Here is an 18,734-nt window from a genome sequence, read left to right as displayed (position 1 = left end):
GAGGCAGCATCAGGGCTCGCTAGGGCACGGGTTCCTGGGTGGTGGTGGGACCACCATAGCTTAGGGGGTGAGGATGCCCCCCTCCTGTCCACTGAGGCTTGGGGAGCTGTGGACAGGGCCCAAGGGGCAAGGCCCAAGTTCCGTGCGGGGAGGAGGCCCGGCCGGGGGACAGGCAGGGAGGGGCTCAGAAGTTGCTAAAGATCTCTCGCTTCCGGTTCCAGTCCATCTGCGGCGCCCGCTTGTTGACCCTAGTGGCTCTTGCCTTCTCCTTGGCCTCAGCCGCAGTGGGGCTCAGGTGGAGGCCACTCTCCTGAAAAGGGTCGCGTTTCCAGGTGCTGCTGTCCTAGGGGCGGACACGGTAGGCAGGTGGCCAGAGTGAGCCCTGGACCCAAGCCCCTGGACAGGTGACCCTTCCCAGAGAGCTCACACCAGAGGCCACCTGGTAGGGCTGGGGCAGCAGGCCCAGGAGGGCTTCCTAGAGGTGGTGGCCTCACAGCCCAGGCTGTCAGTTCCAGACACCCGCTCCCAGGGCCTCAGGCCCCCCAGTGTGTGAACATAGCAGTGGAGGTGGACAGGCACCCGCTACCTCAGTGTCCTTGTCTAAGTCAGGCAGATAGCTTCGGGATGAGCATGCTGAGCCACCATTGAGCTGGGAAACCAACGGTAAGGCGTGGCTTTAGGGGCCCCGCCCAGGAGCTGCTGGCGCACACACAAGCTTACACGCACACACACATACACACATGCATACACCAGAGCTGCATTTCCTCCTTGGTTTGGCAATGGCCACTGAGCCTCCACTATATTGTCCTACGGGGCTGGGGTGTAGCTAACCCAGGACCCAGGATGCACAGGGCACTAAAGCTGGAAGTGACAGGGCCACTGTAACTACACAAGGACAGAGATCTCGGGAGGGACTCTGTCAAGCCTGGGGACCCCCCAGAGGGGCCCACCTGGGTCCACCCTGTCCACTTCCACCCTCTCACCTGGGAGGAGCTGGTCCCGTTGGTGACTGGTGATGGCAATGGACCTGTGGGGACAGTGTGTCAGTGGCCACCCAGCCCCTCAATGCTGTACCCCAGCCCTGGCCCCCAGGGCAGCAGCCCACCTTCTACATGTTCCTCGGTGGGTGTGACCCGCAGCCTCTTGAAGTACTCATCCGATTCGGGGTCCACCACCAGCAGCCGGGCCTCGTCCTCCCGTGCCTTGATGATGGCCACCACCTCTGCATGGCGCAGCCCCTCCACATTCTGCCCATTCACCTGCCGCCACCAGCATAGGGTCAGTGTTGCCTGAGGGCAGGCCCCAGCCAGCCCCCCAAGCCACCCAGCCAGGGGTGGTATCAAATATTCATCAATACTGTCACCAGCTACAGCAGCAAGAGGAGTGACAGCTCAGGTTCCCGGCATCTCCCCTCCACCCAGTGAGGACCCAGGGCCCAGACACACACACACACACACACACGGAAGGGCATGGGTGAAGACACATACAGAAAGGACACAGACACAGACACAGACACTCACACACGGGGTACCCGGAACCCCAAGTCCCGGCAGCAGGTACCTCGATGAGTCGGTCCTGGGCACGGAGGCCAGAGTGAGCGGCAGGTGAACCTGGGTCCACAGAGCGGATGTACTGTCCAGGCCGGGACTTGTCACTGTGCAAGTTAAACCCGTAGCCCTGGGGACCTTTTCGCAGGTGGCAGAGTCTCGGGCGCAGCTCCCTCAGGGGCCCATTGACATCCTGCAGGCACAGGGAATGCGGGTAAGGCTCCAGCCCTGACCTCCCACCCTTAGAGGCACTGACCCCACCCCTGAGGCCTCCCGCCCAGTGTGTGAACACAGCCACAAAGGTGGCAGGACGGAGCCCCAACCCCACACTTGGCATCATGCCCTCACCCACCCCCTCAGCAATCCCAGATGGCAGAGATCAACACTGCTGCTTCACACCCATGCCCCAGGGGACCCTTGAGGCTGCCTGTGACCAATCCAGCTTCAGGATCTTGGACAAAGTCTCAGTTTCCAAACCCCAAAATCACTAGCAATGGGATCAAGGGCCTTACGGGGGTGCTGGGAGAATCAGTGGGCTCAAGGATAGAGCTGAGCACAGACCAGGGTCCTAGGAGAGACCAGGTGAGATGAGCTAGTGTTCTAGGAGGGCTGTCCCCTTGGGCCCCACCTGCTCCCCACCAACCCCCCCCCTCACAGCGTGGGACTGGCCGGGTTGGACCTGGCAGTTTTGTTTTCTCTCCCAAAGGTCTCCATAGGACTGGTGGCAGTGTGGCTAGCTGTTTTTGTGTTTGCTTTCACATTCCAGAGCAAACTGGAGCTGCCCTCACCCCCACAGGGCCCAGAGATGCCTGAGCTGGAGCCCAGGGAGGGAGAGAGTGAGAGGGCCGAGGATGGAGCCTGCCCTCCCACCTTCTCTGCCCACCCAGCAGGCCCAGGGTGCCCCCATCCACACCCCAAGCCCCTGCCTCCCTTACCTCTGGCATCCTGCAGTAGGGCTCTGGCTGTGGGGTGCGGGGAGCCGTGCAGGCAGGGGCCAGACCCCAGTACCCCCACCCAGCTGGGGCCTGAGGCAGTGACCACAGTGCTGAGTGGCCAGCAGCCGCTGCTGCTCAACTCAACATGGCGGTGGCCGGAGTGAGCGGGCAGCCAGCAGCTCAGGTTTCCTGGACGCTCGGGGCCCAAGTGCGCATGTAGGTGAGACTATGCGAGGTGGGGGTGCTCACCGGGGCCCCTTCCTTTCCTTCCACCTCCCTGTGTGTGGTGACAGACAGACCCTGGGCCAGGCCGGGGGTAGTACTGAGGGAGGGCCAGCTTCCAGGCCTCCGAGCTCCTTCCAAATCCCAAATCCGACTGAGGCCGCCTGGCTGTGGAACCAAGCATGTCTTTCTTCACAGGGTGGTAACTTGCCCTGGTCTCTGGGCCTTCCTACCTATGGGGAACACCTTCTGGTTTAGCCTGTGTCCCTTCTCCAGGACTCCTTCCCCGACCCTCAAAGCCTGCCCCCTCGGACCCCCACTGCAGGCCACCATCTGCCCTGAAACCCCAGGAACTCTGGGGACTGGGCTGCTGCTCCTCCAGCCCCCAGCGGCGTGGCCAGGCAATGTGGGCTGAACTGGGGGTTGTGAGACCCCCAAGTTCTCCAGGACCTCATTTACAGACTCATCCCCTCCCCCAGACACACCTGGAAGTACAGGTGTGCAGCTCTGTGGCGGGCCCACACCTCCCCAGGAGGTGCCTCTCAGGTTTGGGCTGTCAGAGCACAGGTCCCAAGCTGGGCCAGATGGAGCAGAGCCAGGGCTAGGGCCATGCATGGAACGTGGAGGTGCTACAGGACCACACTTCGCATGTGGCCATGGGCCCAAGTGGCAGAAGCAAATCACAGAGTCGCAGAGACCAGACAGCCAAACATATGCTTGCAAACAGACGTGCACAGTGACCTATTGCATGAAAGGACGTCCCTCTGCGGCGGGCCCTGTGGCCTCTTCCCACGCCCTCCACAATGGTTCCAGGGCGGGGTCTCTCAAGGCCCCCAAACGGGAAGCAGGATTGGGGGGGCATCCAGGGCCATGAGGCCAGGCTGAATGAAATCACATCCGGTTTGAGACCATAGTGGCTGTCTCCCTGCCTCAATCCAGCATGGCCAAGAGGTTTCTCCTAATATCTGGCCTAAATCCCTCTCTTACGGTCAGGGTCCAAGGAGTGCCAAACTAGGCCCTAGACCCTCAGGTTGAGGGGCTGCAATGGGAATTGGGGGAGCCTGGCTGCGTGGAGACCCAGCACGGAGGACCAGTGGGGAGGCGGAGAGAGCAGTGGATCAGGAGGGGGCGCAGGCTTGGCCCCGCATTGCTCACATTCCTGGCTCCTGCCCTAGCTCAGAGCACTTCCTGCCACCTCCCAGCTGGGCCCTCGGGCTCCCACAGGCTCCCAAGCCCCAGTTCCCATCCTGGCGGTCCCAGAGCTGGACAAGCCTGAATCTCCCAGCCATGCCTGTGATCAGACAAAGAGGCTAGCATGAGAGTACCCCCAAGCCGGGCTGTGCCCCCCCAGATGGTGACTCACCAGCCCTGGCAGAGAAAGGCCCCCATTGTTGCTCAGGGTCCAGCCTGCTCATACCATGGTCACCAGGGTCCCTAGAGTCCCTTCTCCCAACCCTGGGGGACACAGGCTAAGCTGGCTGCTGGGGTCCTTACGTCCCACCCCACCCTCACCCCACCTGACCTGCACAAGCCCCCGGGATGGGCTCCGTGGAGGGCCTCCTGAGGCCAGGGTGGGTGGTGTAGCCTTCCCAGAGCGGGCCATGGGAGGCGGGACAGCAGTGGCAGGCAGGGAGCGTCCAGCTGGAGTGGCCTGAGCTCTCTGGCCTGCTCAGGCTGCCACCCCATTTATCTGCCTCCAACTGTGGCACAGGTTCCCCAGGGATGGGTGGGGGCATGGGGCTGAGTCACTTTGGGGAGCCCCCCTCCCTGCTCAGGCTCCAGCCAGGCACCCCCCACCAGCTGGGTTTCCGTCCCAAGAAAGTAAGGAAGGAAACTGCTGGGAGGCCCTGCCCTGCTCCCAGGACCCAGGGCTGGGGAGACAAGGAGGTGACTCTAGCCCTGAAACATAAGACAGTCCTGGTGCAGTTCATGGGGGGACGGGGAGCAGGAACCAGGGAGCCCCAAAGCCCTCTTGTAGACATAGAAACCTATAGTAGGCAGCCACCCTCTGCAGGACTCTGGCACCTCACTATCTCTCTGCCCCCGAAGGCCTCCAGAACTGGAGGTGGAGGGATGGGCTGGGCATGAGGGACAGGAGGGCTCAGCACCTATCACACCCCCACAGCCCTGGCACCGCTAGCTGCCCCATCTCCGTCTGGGGGCGGTCCCCTATCATCACTGTCAGGATCAGCTGCACTGCAGCTGCAGCCACCCCAGCCCAGTCTGGCCCGGGGCTGAGTCACCACTGACGAGGCCCTGACCAGCCCCCCGAAGGGAGGGCCCAGCGATATCAGTGTCCTTCTCTGTGCCACCTCCCCTATCCCTGCCCAGGACAGAGGAAACTTAGGCTGAAAGGGGGCCCATAGGGCCCTGACTCCCACCTTAGTCTGTCCCTCCCCTAGGGCACCAGGGGTGGTCCCCTTCATCCTACACCAAAGCAAACCACACACACCCCACCTCAGTTCTCCAGTCCTGCTGCCTCGGAGGCCCATAAGGGCACAGCCCTGCATTTAAGCATCATCCTCCCAGGCTCCCTGGCAGCCCATGGTGGGTGAAAGTTAAGCTTTGTTTGTGGAGGTCAGCAGAGGCCCATTTGTCCTTCCAGTGCTCTGAGCTCATATAATTAAATACTGGGTCTCTGGCCTGGAGGGAAGAGAGAGACCCTGTCCTCAGAGACTCCCCTGACCTTCTGGGGTCCCTGTCCCCAGGCCAGCCCCAACCACAGAGGGACCGGACAGGCCTCACTTTGTTCCTCTAAAAATACACCCAGAGGAAGACCCCTCCTAGGGCTTCCTGCAGTCCCCAGAGCCTGAAATAGTGGAGGGGGAAGGTCCCACCCAAGGACAAGGTGCCTCCCCACCCTCCAGATAAGGCCCAAGGGCAGATTTTTCCACAGGAAGGTGAACTCAGCCATTTGTGTCTAAATCAATGGACAAACGCCGAGGGGGAGGGGGCGCTTCCTCCTGGGGATGAGATGCCCTGGGAAGGAGGGGAGCCCCAGCCCTCAGGTTGGCGACAGCAGTCAATCAGCACGCGGTCCCAGGGCTCCCCTGAGAACACAGATCTGACCCGAACACCCCCTACTCTGGCTGTCAGTGGCTCCTGGGACAAAGTCCAGCCTCCAGGACTTGGCACTGTGGCCCTCACCACCCCTACACCTGCCCTCAAGCCACAGGGAACAAAAAGGGTTGCAGGGGTTCATGCTCAGGCCTGTGCCCGGGGCTGCCTTCCCACTGGGAAGGCGGTCTCCCCTAGAAAAAGCCCCAGGCCCTGCAGCATCCAGGTCACAGGCACAACCAGCTAGCGCAAAGGCGACATTTAAGAAAGGCACAAGGCAGATGTCAGGGTCCCCTGCACATCCAGAAACTTCAGATCTCACACCTCCACCAGCCCTAGGCCACTGGTTCTCAAAGTGGGATCTGGGAACCCCTGCTCTTGAATCCCTTTTTAACAGATTTTTCTCTTTAGGGGGAAAAAAAAAAGGGTAGAGGGAGCATGAGAGACAGTAACAAGGGGCTTCCAGGACAGCAGAACAAAAAGCCCCAGGCTCCTGCGCCTGGCTTCCAAGTGCTGCCCAGGGAGGGGCACCCCCGAGGCCCTGCTATCTAGAAAGAGGTAGGGCAAGGCACCCCGTCCTTCTTTCCTAGCTCTTCCTGACTGGGGCGAAGGGAGGGTGGGGTAGCAAGAAGGGGGAGGGGCCCCAGTCCTTACAGACCCCAAGCTGAGTACCCAGCTTAGAGAGTCTCCTCAGCTGCCCCCATGGAGGAGGGCCATCCCCCTCTGAGGTCTTCACAGCACAAGCGGGCTCCTCAGACAAACAGACAGGGATGGAGCCACAAGCAGACAGACGCCCAACACAGGCACTGAGCTGAGCACACTCAGTCCCAGGACCTCCCAGCAGCCCCTCCCTGGGTTCCTCAGCCCCTAGGCCAGGGAGCGGGAGGCTTGTCAGAGTGACCCCTCCTTGGACAAGTGGCTCTGATGAGCATTCTGGGGAAGAGGGCTGGAGTCGGGGGCTAGGGACCAGAGCAAGGCTGCCCTGACCCCAGCTGGTTTAGAACACAGGCTGAGGGCAGAAAGAGTGGCTCCAAGTGGCCAAGAGGGTAGTAACCAGGGGCAGAGAAGGGGCTCAGAGACGCAGAAGAGTTGGAGACAGATACTTCCGGAAGGGACCAGAGGCAGAGAATGCCATCAAGAGGCAGGGAAGGTGGTTCTAGGAGAGGCCAGGGTGGTCCCTGTGGGCAGAGCCCGCCATACCTTCTGGCCAACCTCAGAGCTGAGGCTGCCTGCACGGGGCCAGTCCAGCTTTGGCTCCCAGGGGTCATGAGCAGGCGGCAGCCCTCGCTGAGCCATCTCCTCAGTGCAGGTCAGCTGCCGCCGGCGGAGCTCCTCATCTGTCTCCTTGTCCACCACCAGCAGCCGAGTCTGCCCCTCCACAGCCTTGATCCTCTGCACCACCTGGGACAGGTAGGTGGTGGGAGCAGGTCACGGCCAGCACTCCGGGCAGCATATCACAGTGGTACCACCCAGGGCTGACCCAGGGTGGCAGGCAGGGGCAGGGGTGGGCGGCTGGACCGAGAGGCCCGCTGGCTCCACCCCCCACCCCCAGGCTCTGGCAGCTCCCTCCCTCTTCTCTTGGGGCTCCCGACACCAGGGCCCAGGCTGCAAGGGCTGCCAGGGACTTGCAGGGCCTCGGCTCAGCCCAGGGTCTTCTCCAGGAGGGGCTGGGAAGTGACAAAGACAGTGTCTGCTGTGTGCATCTTTCTGCATCAAGGTCTGTCTCCATCTGGGTTTGAGGGAGAGAGGTGTCTCCCTGAGTCCCAGTCTCAGTGTGTCTGTGCCTACTTCTGTCTTTTCTGGTGGTGAGACGTGGAAATCTAAATCTCTGCCTCTAGGCCTTCTGTTCTCTTTCAGACCATGATCTTGGACCTATTGCTGCTGGACCTGCAGAGAGAACATCTGGGTTCCTGAGACAAAACACCTACTCTGGTACCCACAAAACACCCAATAAGCCGAATCGAGACCCAGCAGGCAGAGGTAGGGAGGGGCAGATCCACCTGAGGGAGAGGTGTGATTTGCAGGTGTCTGTGAAGTGTCAAGAGCATGCGTATGGCCACGGAGCATACATGCCAGTGTGTGCCCGCAGGGGAAGGAGCAGTGCCCACTGGGCATTGCAGTAGGAAGGGCAATACCTCAACCCCTACCGGAGCCCTGGGGGAGGGCAGACAGGATCCCCACCAGTTGCTCAGTAGATGTTGTCAACAAATAGGAGAGTTTGAACCAGACCCATGTTTGCCCCAGCCCTCCTCTGTACCTCCCTCTCCCCATGACCCATAGAGTCACAGGAGGACCCCAGCACCCTGATGCTTCCTGATTGTGAGACCTAGATGAGTCATCCGGTATCTCCAAGCTTCAATTTCCTCATCTGTAAAATGGGAGCTGTAACTGAACCTCCTCTCTCCCAGGATAGTGGGAAGGTGTCACATGGTCCCGTGTCTTAAGTTCTTAGAGATTAGCACTCCAGGAGGCCTGGGGTAAGCATCACCCTTGGGTTAATGGTGGCACTGGCTGCTACACAGAGGCCAGGTACTAGGTCTGCCAGGCCCTCCCCATGGCCTATCAAGCCAAACTCTCTGGCCCTGACATCCACCCTCCTTCAGCAAACTGCCTTACCCAGCTGACACTGAGTAAAAGAAAGAAGGTTGCTAGACAGATGGATATACAAAAGCTCCAAGGGTAGAAGAGTTCAGCTCCCAGCCCAGCCAAGAACCGATTTACTAATCCCTAGGTCCCAGGGCTAGCCACACACTCTCAGGTGCTGGGGGAACACAGAAGACCGTGAGCTAAACAGGTGGAGGAAGACTGGACCCGAGCCAGGTGAGTCTCAGTAAGAGATGGAGACCCCCGTCAGGGGGTCAGGGGTCAGAACCTGCAGAGAACCTCCCCCTAGTCTTTATCTACAGCTGCAGGGGGCCAATGGGCTGTGGCGAGTGACCCTGCCAGGCTGCCCAGCAGCCTCCTATGAGAGGATCATGCTGCCACCACCGGCGACATCTCCCAGGACACAGACACCATCAGACAGGACACACACTAGTATATCGGCCTGCAGACACACTGGCAACTACACATAACCAGGTAGGCAGACACACAGGCCTGGCCACATATGCACGCAGCCACAACAAGGAGGGTATGTACACACACACACACACACAGCCCAGCTCACACACACGTCCAGGCACACAGACCTGTCCCCACACATAAATCTAGGGGGTGCAGATCTGTAAACTCACGTGCACACAGTCCAGTACACACACATGCTCACTCAATTGATGCAGGCACACACAGGTGTGCCCTTATTGTGACACCCCCCCTCAGGTACACACATGCATGACCCTCAGAGGGACCTGCATATTCACACATATACCCAGTTGTGCACACACCCACAAGTGTACACAGTGACAGAAAAGCACCCGGGGTTCGCATACAAATGGAGACCCCCGAGGTGCCAACTCCTCCACACAATGCACTGAGGCCGGAACAAGACTAAAGAGCTAGGGCTGAGAACCAGAAGAGCCGCAGTGCGGGCCCCTCCTTGCCAGGATCTCCTTCCCCATCCGCGCTGCAGGACCCACCCGGGTGGGGAAGGCTAGGAAGGAGGTCGGCTGCCGGTGCCTCCGTGGCCACGTCTCCCACCTCTCCACGGGAGCCCACGCAGGCCCTTGTGCGATCCCCTCCTGGCCCCAAGAAGGGAGCTGAGGCCTGGGCGCAGACAGCACGGAGCCCCGGGTGGGCACTGGCACCTTTGGCGCGCTAGGGGCAGGGACGCGCTCCGGGGATGGGGTGGGGGACGCGGCGGGGCGGCGGGGCGGCGGGGCGGGGGCGGAGCGCAGGCACCCACCTGGTGGTGCGTCTCGCCCTCCACGTTGACGCCGTTGACCTCGACCAGCCGGTCTCCGGCGCGCAGTGCGGCCGCCTCGGCCGGGGACCCGGGCTCCACGCGACGGATGAACTGCCCGCGGCGGCCCTTCTCGCCATGCAGGTGGAAGCCGTACCCCTGCTCGCCGCGCACCAGGCGGCACAGGCGCGGCCGCAGCGGCTCCGGTGCGGCCATGGCGCCGGCTGCCCACCGGCCGGCCACGGGCTGGCCACGGCGATCACGCCCGCCACCGGCAGGCAGGGGCGCGAGGGCCGGCGCGGGGGCGGCGCAGAGTTAGCGGTGGCGCTGGGGACCCGGCGGCAGTCTCGGCGGCTCCGGCTCGGCTCCCGTCGCCTAGGGCTCGGGCTCCGGCTCCAGCTCCGGCTAGGGCTGCGGCGCCGCCCCCGCGCCCGCCCCTTCCCCGCCCCCTCCACCCTGCCGCCCCCGCCTCGGGTCCAAGCCACCCTGGCCATGCCCATGCAAAGGCGCTCCGCCAATCCAGAGAGGCCAGCAGGGAGACTGCAGGGTCAGGAGACCCCCGAATCACCAAGACCCCTCTGTCTCGCCCCCACAGCCTCCTATGGCTGTGCTGGGCAACCTCCTTAGCGCCAGAGCCTTGCTTCCTATGCCAGAAACATTTATTGATCACCTACTGTATGCTCCACACCTGTACTAAGGTAGGCTCTTGAGGTGGGAAGGGGGCTGAGAGTTAGCTGAGGGACCCCCATATGGAGGCTAGAGGGTAAGAACAAGGGCCATAGCTCTGCCCAAGCTCCATGAGAAGCCCCTCTCCTCCCCCACCCTCCCATTCCCCATTTCTGTGTCAGGATCCCTCCTGCACCCAGAGCTGCCCTCATTCAGCACAGAGTCCCAGGATGGTCCAGGAGGCAAAAAGAGGAGTTTGAAATTGACCAGGCAGAAGCCCCGCCCTATATCCTGTAGGCTGGCGACTAAGTGACTTCCTGGCCCTCCCCAGAAGTGTTTATGTCTATCTGTGCTGTGTGTGTCCATTGAACATTCCCGACTACCATCCCCTCCCTTTTGCCAGGGACCCTTACTCCTGTCCCTGTCCATCCCAGCCTGATGGGTTACTGCAGAGAGCTGGGGGAGCTTGTCTGGCTAGAAGGGGTCTTTCTACCCTCCTCCTGACCTGGGGTGAGAAGTGCTAATGACTTGGGCCTCTGAGCGCTGGCCCGTGGTCAGCATTCACAGGAACTGTTCCCTTGAGCAGGCCCCTTTGAGTCTCCCCTCCTCTGCCCCAGCCCTATGTCTACCTCCACCAGTGTTTGTGCCCCTTCCCCCCAACCGATGGAATGTATGCTTTGTGTGCCTCTCTGAGGACATTTGATCTGGAATAACCCTAGGGGTCTCGGGCCATTTTACAGATCAGGAGACTAAGATCTGGAGAGGAAAGAAACCCATACAAGATTCCCCAGTTCCGCTTGGACCCAAGGTGGTGAGATTCGAAGTCCACACTCTTCAGCTTTTTCAGTTACACATACAGGAAGCTGGCTGAGCTGCAGGCTCACCTTCAGCCTGCCCCTCCCCAGCTCTGCTCAGCCCCCTGCACATACCTGGTTCCCAGGGGTCAGGCATAGCCAGCCCAGATAGTTCCCCATGAGGGCAGAAGCACGCTCAGCTCAGTTCTTACTGCTCCTTCTCTCCTCTCTAGTGCCCTTGCCTGGGCTCCTAGCCCCCGCCCAAGCACAGGACCTGCCTCTAGGCAGCCTCCTGGGCCGCAGCCCCTTGGGTATCCACACCCCAACTTCTCCCCCTAAAATCCACTTAGGCTGAGGCTGCATGGCTGTTCCCCTACCCTACCTCCGAGTTCCTGGCTGATGCTGCCATAAGCTCCTGCCTGGCTAGCCACCTCCATTTGTCTGTCTGTCCAGAGGCTTGACTGTCTGCCCTGTGACTGCCCTTACTGGACCAAACCTGGTACTGCTGCCCCAGGAGGCTATGAGGATGGATGTGGACAGTGGGGTCCACCATATACCACCCCAGGTGGGGCTTAGGGGTCACCAGGACCACCTAGGACCTGCCAGGCTATAGCTTTAAGGCCACATCAGAGTCAAGGGAGGTGGCTGGATGGGAGACCAAGGGGTAGGAAAGGTAGGGATCCCTGGTTCCTTGGGTCAGGAGGCTCTGAGACCTCCTCCTTCTGTAAAACAAGTGCTCTCAGATCAGCATTCTGCAGCCCAGGACTCACCCTAAGAATGAAAATGGATGGGAACAGAACATGGTGGGGGGGGTAACCAAGAGATGTGGTCACAGCCAGGGGCCAGGAACACCGCATCCCAGAATAACAAAGGAGGCCCCCAAGCAAAAGAGGAGCGAGGAAGTCCCAAGAAAGGTAAGAAAGTAACAAAGACAACATCTGAATAACAAAGGGGATGAATAGCAAAGGAAGTGAGTAACAGCTACAGAATAAAGGCAGCAGTTCCGGGGTGAGTGAGACCTGCAGGTAACAATTGCAAAGGGGGAGAAGGAATGAGTGAGAGAGTAACAGAGATTAGGAAAGGTGACCAAGCAGCCCTATGGACAGTCTCCCAGGCCTCTTCCTTCAGCCCCACTGTGATGGAGGTGTCAGAGGAGACAGGTAAGGCAGCAAAGTGAAAGGAGCAGCATGGGCAATGGCCTGGAAGTGTGCGCTGAAAGGTGTTTGGGTTGTAAACTGTTCGGGTCGCTGGGGAGTGGGCTAGGGGAGGTGTGGTGAGGCCAGCAGCAGGCGGGAAGGCTCTCAGGTCTTAGGGGATCAGAGGTCTGGGTGACTTCCTCATGCTCACTTTCTCACCCTACTCCTGCCATCTTGCTACACCTGACAGAAGCAGAGTAGGTATGTCAGACCTCCCAGTCCTTCTCCACCCTGGGTTCACCTGGAGTGGGGTTGCCCTGTGCTCGGGTTTCAGGGAAGGGGCCTCCTTTGAACCTACCTCCCTGCAGCAGTGCCCCCAGCGGTGGGGCAGAGCCTGGGCCTGGGGTGTAGCTGTGGGCAGAGGTCTTGTCACTACCAGAGGGAGGGCTGGGGGCCCATCTGGTGGGGGGGGGTGAAGCCATTAATCTGACGCTCGGGTAATGGCCTAGAGCTTCCTGGGCCGGCGCCGCCTCCCTGATGGGCATTAAGGGCCCCGCGAGATGACCAGGCCTCGCTCACGACCCCTTCCTTCAGACTTTCTCTTGCCTGTCAGAGCCCCAGATTGGAGCAGACGGGACCAGCACGATGGGAAGAGAGGGGAAAACGAGATGAGAGACAAGAGGGAGAGAAAACTGGGGAGGACGAGACAGTTACGGAAGCGCAGGACACCCGCGAAGGCAGAACTCACTGGAGGCCTGCCCCGCCCACCCGAGATGGGCCCGCCCACTGCCCGCCCCTAGCCCCTCCCATCGCCGGAGGCGTAGGGAGCGAGTGTAGCCTGGGAGAGCGGCTTATAGCGCCACCTGCCGGCTCTTTGTGGGATTCCATCGCCCGGGGAGTGGCCCCACGCCCCGCCCTTCTGGCTCTGACTTGTCCAGCCCTGCGGGATGGGGATTGGGTCGAGGTCCGCGCCCTCCGGCTGCTAGCGATGCAGAAGCATAGGGGTGCCATAAGGGTGGTAGGCAGAGAAGCCAGGTCTCTCCCGAGCCCCGAATCGGCTAAGCTGTCTCACCTTGGATCTGCCACCAACCTCTGCACTGGGATATCTTCAGGCAATATGAAATCTAGCCTCTCACCAAGTATTCCATCACTTGTGACCAAACATTGGCAGGCCACTTGCCGCCAGCCTGGCGAGCAATGGAGAAACATCAGCGAGACCCACAGAAACAGGGATCTGATACCCTGGCAAAGGGAGGCCCAGAGCTGGGGCAGCCCCCAGGAGGTGCATTTAACCCAGCCTGGGGCTGGAGTCCTCAGGCAAGGTGGACCATGGGGCTGTTCTGGAATCTGCCCAGAGTTTCTCCAGGCTGTGTGGGGAAGGTGAGGGAGCAATGAGGCTGGGAGACAGAGGCCCAGCCCTAGAGCATGGATTTCGTTGCATGGGAGATGGGAGCCCTTCAGGTGTTGTGCACTGGGGGGTGACAAGGTCAGGACATCGTGTTTTGAAAGGCCAGGTTTGGTGAGGAGCGGGGGCAGGAGCATCGGAGAAGTGGGGGAAAGAGTGGGTTGACTTGACTGGTCTGTGACCACCCTTTCCCCCAGTGCAGATCCTTGAGGGTAAATTAATTCTAGGATCCCTAAGAATTGGAATGGTGACATCAAAAAGACTGCCCACATTAGGGGACCATGTGGGGAGAAAGGTGCACCCAGGAGATGAGAGGAAATTGCCAGTGGGGAGAGGCCTCCAGAGGGTGTTTCCAGAGGCCAAGGAAGGTCCTGTGGGAGCTGGTTCCACGAGGGCATCCCAAAGCCAGGAGCTAGACAGACCTGGGGCCACCCCTTTTCCTGTCCTTGCTGGGTGCCCCAAGGGCAGTCTTGCCACATGGCCAAGGAAAGACTCCAAGGGCAAACAGCATCAGGGCACAGTGACCAGGCACTTGGACATTGAGGACAGTTGTGGGAGTCCAAGCCCACTCTGAAGAGGGTTGAAGGGGGAGCAGAAAGGTGAAGTGGGGCGGGGCAGGAAGGTGTCCCAGGTGGAGGGAGATCCTTGCTATTCAAGATGATATAGCACATTGACATGGGGGACTGGAGACAATAACTGGAAATGCAGAAGGGGATAAGTGGTGGAGGGGTCCCTCAGGAGGCAAGAGCGTATCAGGTGGAGGGGCCCCTTCCTCACTAGGAAGGGAGCGTGGCAGTGAAGAAGGGGACTAGATGGGTTCCACTTTATCAGGAAGGCTTTGGCTGAGGGGAGGGAGGAATTCCAAGGAGATCCAGGTTTGAAATGACTGCTGGGAGATGGGAGAAAGGCTGGATGGGCTGCTAGCTCTTGCTGTTCCCCTCCTTGGGGAGGACATTCTCCCCAGTCTGGCCAGGGGGCATAGTGAGGGGCACCCTGTAGGACTCCTGGGAGGCTGGGTGGGAGTTCCAGCCCCACTAGTAGGGTATGAGCTCCTGCTTTCCTCTTCCTGCACACCTTGGTGAATGGCAGCCGGACCCAGGGTGTGACTTGCCCTCCCCTCGCCGTGGAATACCCCTCCCCTCCTGTCGGACCCTGGGACCTAGACTGATGATCCCACCCCCTAATGGGAGGTGCAGCACTGGCAGAAAAGGGAGAGGGGACACAGGCCCAAGCAGTGTCTCTATCTCTGTCTCCCCTTCTGGCCGGCGAGGACATACAGATCTCGGCTGGGTTAGGGGGAGCGCTTCTGGCCAGCCAGAGGGCTCCTGACATTTGCTAGGACGTGGGCGCGGCTGTTTGCGCCCGGAAGCTAGATGACAAAGTACACATCGCGGAGGAAAAGGGTCACACGCGGGGGAGCGAGAACCAGGCGGGTTTTATTGACCAGACGGCGGGACTGGAGGCCGAAGAGACTCTGCCTGGGTCAGGCACGGGGGCGCGGGCAGGGGCTGCGATCAGGACGGCCCTGGGTTGAGGCGGGGGCCGGCGAAGGCAGTTCCCTGCGCAGACTGTGGCTGATCGGGAGACTCTCCGAGAGCTCTAGAAAGAATAGAGCAGGACCGTGGGGAGAGGGTTGTGCGCCTTCCACTACGCTCCCGCCTCCCGACCCCCCACGCTGGAAGAGTAGAGACTGCGTCAGGAAAGCCTTCCTGGGCTTGAAGTCAGGGATGGAAAGTTCGCAGGGTGCCCTGTGGGAACGGGGACATGCGTCCTGGGCTCAGATCTTTCAAGATCCCTTCACTCGCTGCTATCCCCTCCCCTTTCCTCTCCCCGCGTACCTGGCCTGCTCTGCGGAGGTCCAGGAATAGGAGCCCAGCCACGGCTCCCGTTGGGGTGCAGACGCCGGGGCTTGCGAACGGCGAGGGGCACTGACCGGGAGCCCAGCGCCGGAGCTTCTGCGTCGCACCTCCCACAGTTTCTGAACCCCGGAGGGAAGCAGCAGAGCATCGCGGGCGGCGGGCCCCGGGGAGAGGGTGTTTCTGGCAGATGGCCCCTGGGGGGGCACGCCCGGGCCTAAAGTGTCCCAGGCAAGGGGTCCGGCAGCGGGCCGTAGCGCGCGCCGCCACATGTAGGGCGAGCGGCGCAGCCCCATGAGCAGGCCCGCCGCGCGGCCGACGGTGTGGTAGCGGGGACTCGCCACGTGCTTGTACCAGGCGCCCGCGGGCAGCGGAAGCAGCAGCAGCAACAGCAATGCGAGTAGCAGGAGGCTCGCAGTGGCCCCCCGCCCCGGGCCCCGCACCCCCGTTCCCCTCGCCAGGGTGCTCACGTCGACAGCCGCCCGGTAGGGCGGACCTGGAACTGGCTTGGCGGGATCCAGGCGCTCAGCGTCGGGAAGCCGGGAAGCCGGAGCGCTGGAGGCTGCAGGCTAGGTGTTGGTCCCGGCGGGTCCAACTATTAAATGCTCGGTGGCCCCGCCCCTCCTCGCCCCCGCAATACCCGCGGGGCTCCCCAAGGGTGGTAGAGATGGAGGGAGAAGAGGAGCCCAGCATCCTCCCTGAGTGGGCCTTTAGCTAGAACTCATCTTGATGCTCTACCGGGAGCTCCCTTGCTCCCCTCTCTCAGCCCTCCTCTGCCTCCTCCCCCCAAGGAGAGGAAGGAACTGCCAGGCACAGGGATCGAGGGACAGGATGCCCCCTTAGCTAGGCTCTTGAAGCGGGCCCCAAGCAGAGCAAAGACAGGGAGGCTGGCAGAACCATAGGGCCGAAAGACAGGAGAGCTCACTGGTGCCCCACCCCAACTCCCACACTATTTAAGACCCCTCTGTGTATCTCCTCCCCTGAGGGCTGTTCCTCTTCCTCACCTAACACAGCGCTCAAATCTTCCCCACAGGCCTAGCTTCTCCCCACCAATCCATTTCCCAGCTGCAGCTAGATGGATGCTAGCAATTGCAAGTTTGGCCACATCAAACCCTCCTTGAGACAGTTAGTGGTTCCCGAAGGCTTCCAGAATAGAGTCAGCCCCTCATGCCCCCAGCCCTAGCCTGGGCAGAATAAGGCCCTGCAGACCTCCAGCCTCCTCTCTGGTCATGGTCCCCTGAAAACCACTTTCTAGGGCCACTCTCAATTCATTTGCTGTACCCAATGACCCAGGAGTTTGCCCACCTCTCAGCTTCTGTGCCTGGGACACAGAATGTACTTCCCTTCCTTCTCCACTTGGCAAACTCCTACTCATCCTTCAGAATCCTACTTAAATGGCCCTTGTCTGAATAGTCCCCCAGAGTATCCCTCTGGGCCTGCCTGGGCTTAATAGCCCCATCCCAAAGGGCAGAGCCTGACCCATTCTTGCTTGGGCCCCAGACCAGGGAGGATGCAGCCCTCAAAATAATCTGACCTCACCCCACCCCCTAGCAACCATATCATTTGTGGGGCAGCTTGTAGATCTCAGACACCAAGGATCCTGAAATATCTTGTTTTGACCTCCAAACACTGCCACAAGGTGGGAGAATTATTGATTCCATCTACCAATGAGCGAACTAAGGCATGGGGGAAACTAATTTGTTCCAGATCACCTTTTGGGTTAAGCAGTGGGATGACTGGAGTCCCACCTAGCCTCCCCACCCCCAGCCTGAGAGTTCCAGTTTGGGGACCCCAGCTGTAGTTCTCAATGAAAACCTCCTCTTCCCCTCTGCCCATTTCTTTGGCAAAAAAGAGGGGTGATTCTGGGGGAATGGGGAACACAGTCTGGGCCTGTGCTTCCTCTTACGTGTCCATGTCAGGAGAGGTGCAGAGGAGCTGTGGGGTGCAGAGGATGGCACCTGCTTCTGAGGCATGAGGGGCATAATAGGGTCTGGTGACCCCCACTCCCCGGGGGAGGTTTGGAAGCAGCAGCAGCCCTCTCCACAGCCTGGCAGAACCAATGAGAAATGTGCCCTGGAGCCCAGTATGAGCATTAAAAAAACCCAGGCTGGCTCTTGACACTGTGCCTGGCACACAGTAAGTGCTCAGTAATGGTGTAGCTACCATCTATGGCTGTTGCTGTTCCAGTGGCTGCCTAGTCTCCTAGCTGTCAGTGAAAACCGTTTGATGGAGGAGTGATGGTGCAGGGACCCAGCAGAGTGGAGGGAAGCCGCCTGCGCACCTGGAGGGGCCTGGAGAATCCTCGGGACCAGCAGGCTGTGCTGAAAGCTGACCCCCACCACCACCTCCCCCTACCATGCTCCTCTGGGGCCCCTTGGCTTTGAGAGCCTGCTGGAGTGTGTGGTGGGTGGGTGGTTCGGCACGATGCAGGCTGCCAGGGTTCCCCTGGTGCTGCCACCTCATCCCTGCTAAGAGGATGCAGGGGACTGCTAGCCTGGGCGTGGAGCTTCTGCAGGGAGAACGTCATTGATACAAAAACTGATCAGTTGTGGTCTATGGTATAATGGAGATTTCTGTGGCAGTTAGAAAATTGAAAAGAACTACCATTAGCAGCGTGAACAAATCTGAAAATGCAGTGTTAAGCAGAGAAAAAAGTGCTCTGCATAAGGACATGTTCAGTATCTGAAGTTGAAATACCAGTGATCCCTCCGGCTTGTTTATGACTATGGACCAGAGGGAGTGAAACTGTCAGGGTGCAGGTGAAGGATGAAGGCCACATTGGGACAGAGGAGGGTGGTTGCCTGTCTGGTGTGCAGAAGGCATGTGGGGAGGGGGCCCAGGACGGGGGAAGGGAGCAAAGCACAGAATAGCTTGATGGTCCCTGGGGCCTCCCAATTTGGAGTGCAGAGGAGAAGGGGCTCTGTGTCCCGCCCAGCCCTGAGCACAGGGACAAAAGTATCCACTAACCAGGAGTCTGGAGTGAAAGAAAGGTCCATTGCCAGCAGAGGCAGTGACCCTAACAGTCCATGAGAGGTGATTCTTCTTTCTGGGACTCACCTCTCCTTTCATCTACACACAGCCCCTCCTAGGAATCGTGGCTCTGACTATCTGTACACCATTCTTGGTGACACTGGACCAAGGAGGACACAAGACCTCCAGGGATCAGAACCACCTCGGCTTCATACTCACGGCCCCCACCCCAGGTACAGAGCCTGGTCCTCAACAGGAACCTCATCCAAATGACCCAGTGATTGAGAAAATCTCCCCATTTTGTCATT

General features: G+C 60.3%; 2 protein-coding genes across 6 annotated transcripts; both read right to left on the bottom strand.

The window, feature by feature from the left end:
• Nucleotides 1-9: 9 nt before the first annotated feature.
• On the bottom strand, nucleotides 10-10,004 carry NHERF2 (NHERF family PDZ scaffold protein 2). Of its 5 annotated transcripts, XM_072942424.1 has the most exons (7): nucleotides 9,603-10,003; nucleotides 6,962-7,162; nucleotides 1,561-1,740; nucleotides 1,106-1,259; nucleotides 984-1,027; nucleotides 587-649; nucleotides 10-343 (listed from the first exon to the last, which is right to left on the bottom strand). In XM_072942424.1, exons 1-7 carry the CDS (start codon nucleotides 9,813-9,815, stop codon nucleotides 185-187), a joined length of 1,014 nt encoding a protein of 337 aa, XP_072798525.1. In that variant the 5' UTR covers nucleotides 9,816-10,003; the 3' UTR covers nucleotides 10-184. The 5 variants fall into 5 exon arrangements, with proteins under 5 accessions (XP_072798525.1, XP_072798527.1, XP_072798526.1 ...); XM_072942426.1 differs by lacking the exon at nucleotides 587-649 and having other exon boundaries at nucleotides 10-338; XM_072942425.1 differs by lacking the exon at nucleotides 587-649 and having other exon boundaries at nucleotides 9,603-9,997.
• Nucleotides 10,005-15,023: 5,019 nt separating this feature from the next.
• Nucleotides 15,024-17,919, bottom strand: NPW (neuropeptide W). Its single transcript, XM_072942133.1, has 3 exons — nucleotides 17,812-17,919; nucleotides 15,439-16,025; nucleotides 15,024-15,199 (listed from the first exon to the last, which is right to left on the bottom strand). Exons 1-3 carry the CDS (start codon nucleotides 17,917-17,919, stop codon nucleotides 15,115-15,117), a joined length of 780 nt encoding a protein of 259 aa, XP_072798234.1. The 3' UTR covers nucleotides 15,024-15,114.
• Nucleotides 17,920-18,734: the final 815 nt, after the last annotated feature.

This window comes from Vicugna pacos, chromosome 18 (genome assembly GCF_048564905.1).
Source record: "Vicugna pacos chromosome 18, VicPac4, whole genome shotgun sequence".
NCBI classification, from domain to species: domain Eukaryota; kingdom Metazoa; phylum Chordata; class Mammalia; order Artiodactyla; family Camelidae; genus Vicugna; species Vicugna pacos.
This window is presented reverse-complemented; position numbering and strand designations above follow the sequence as displayed.

Coding starts and splice junctions, on each gene's coding strand:
- NHERF2 (XM_072942424.1), bottom strand. CDS start 9,815: ATGGCCGCACCGGAGCCGCTGCGGCCGCGCCTGTGCCGCCTGGTGCGC. Junction 1,741..6,961: donor GCTCTGAGGTTGGCCAGAAG/GTATGGCGGGCT, acceptor CTGTGCCTGCAG/GATGTCAATGGGCCCCTGAG. Junction 1,028..1,105: donor CACCGAGGAACATGTAGAAG/GTGGGCTGCTGC, acceptor CTGTCCCCACAG/GTCCATTGCCATCACCAGTC.
- NPW (XM_072942133.1), bottom strand. CDS start 17,919: ATGAGGTGGCAGCACCAGGGGAACCCTGGCAGCCTGCATCGTGCCGAA. Junction 16,026..17,811: donor AGGGGCCCCAGAGGAGCATG/GTAGGGGGAGGT, acceptor ACCAACACCTAG/CCTGCAGCCTCCAGCGCTCC. Junction 15,200..15,438: donor ACCTCCGCAGAGCAGGCCAG/GTACGCGGGGAG, acceptor TATTCTTTCTAG/AGCTCTCGGAGAGTCTCCCG.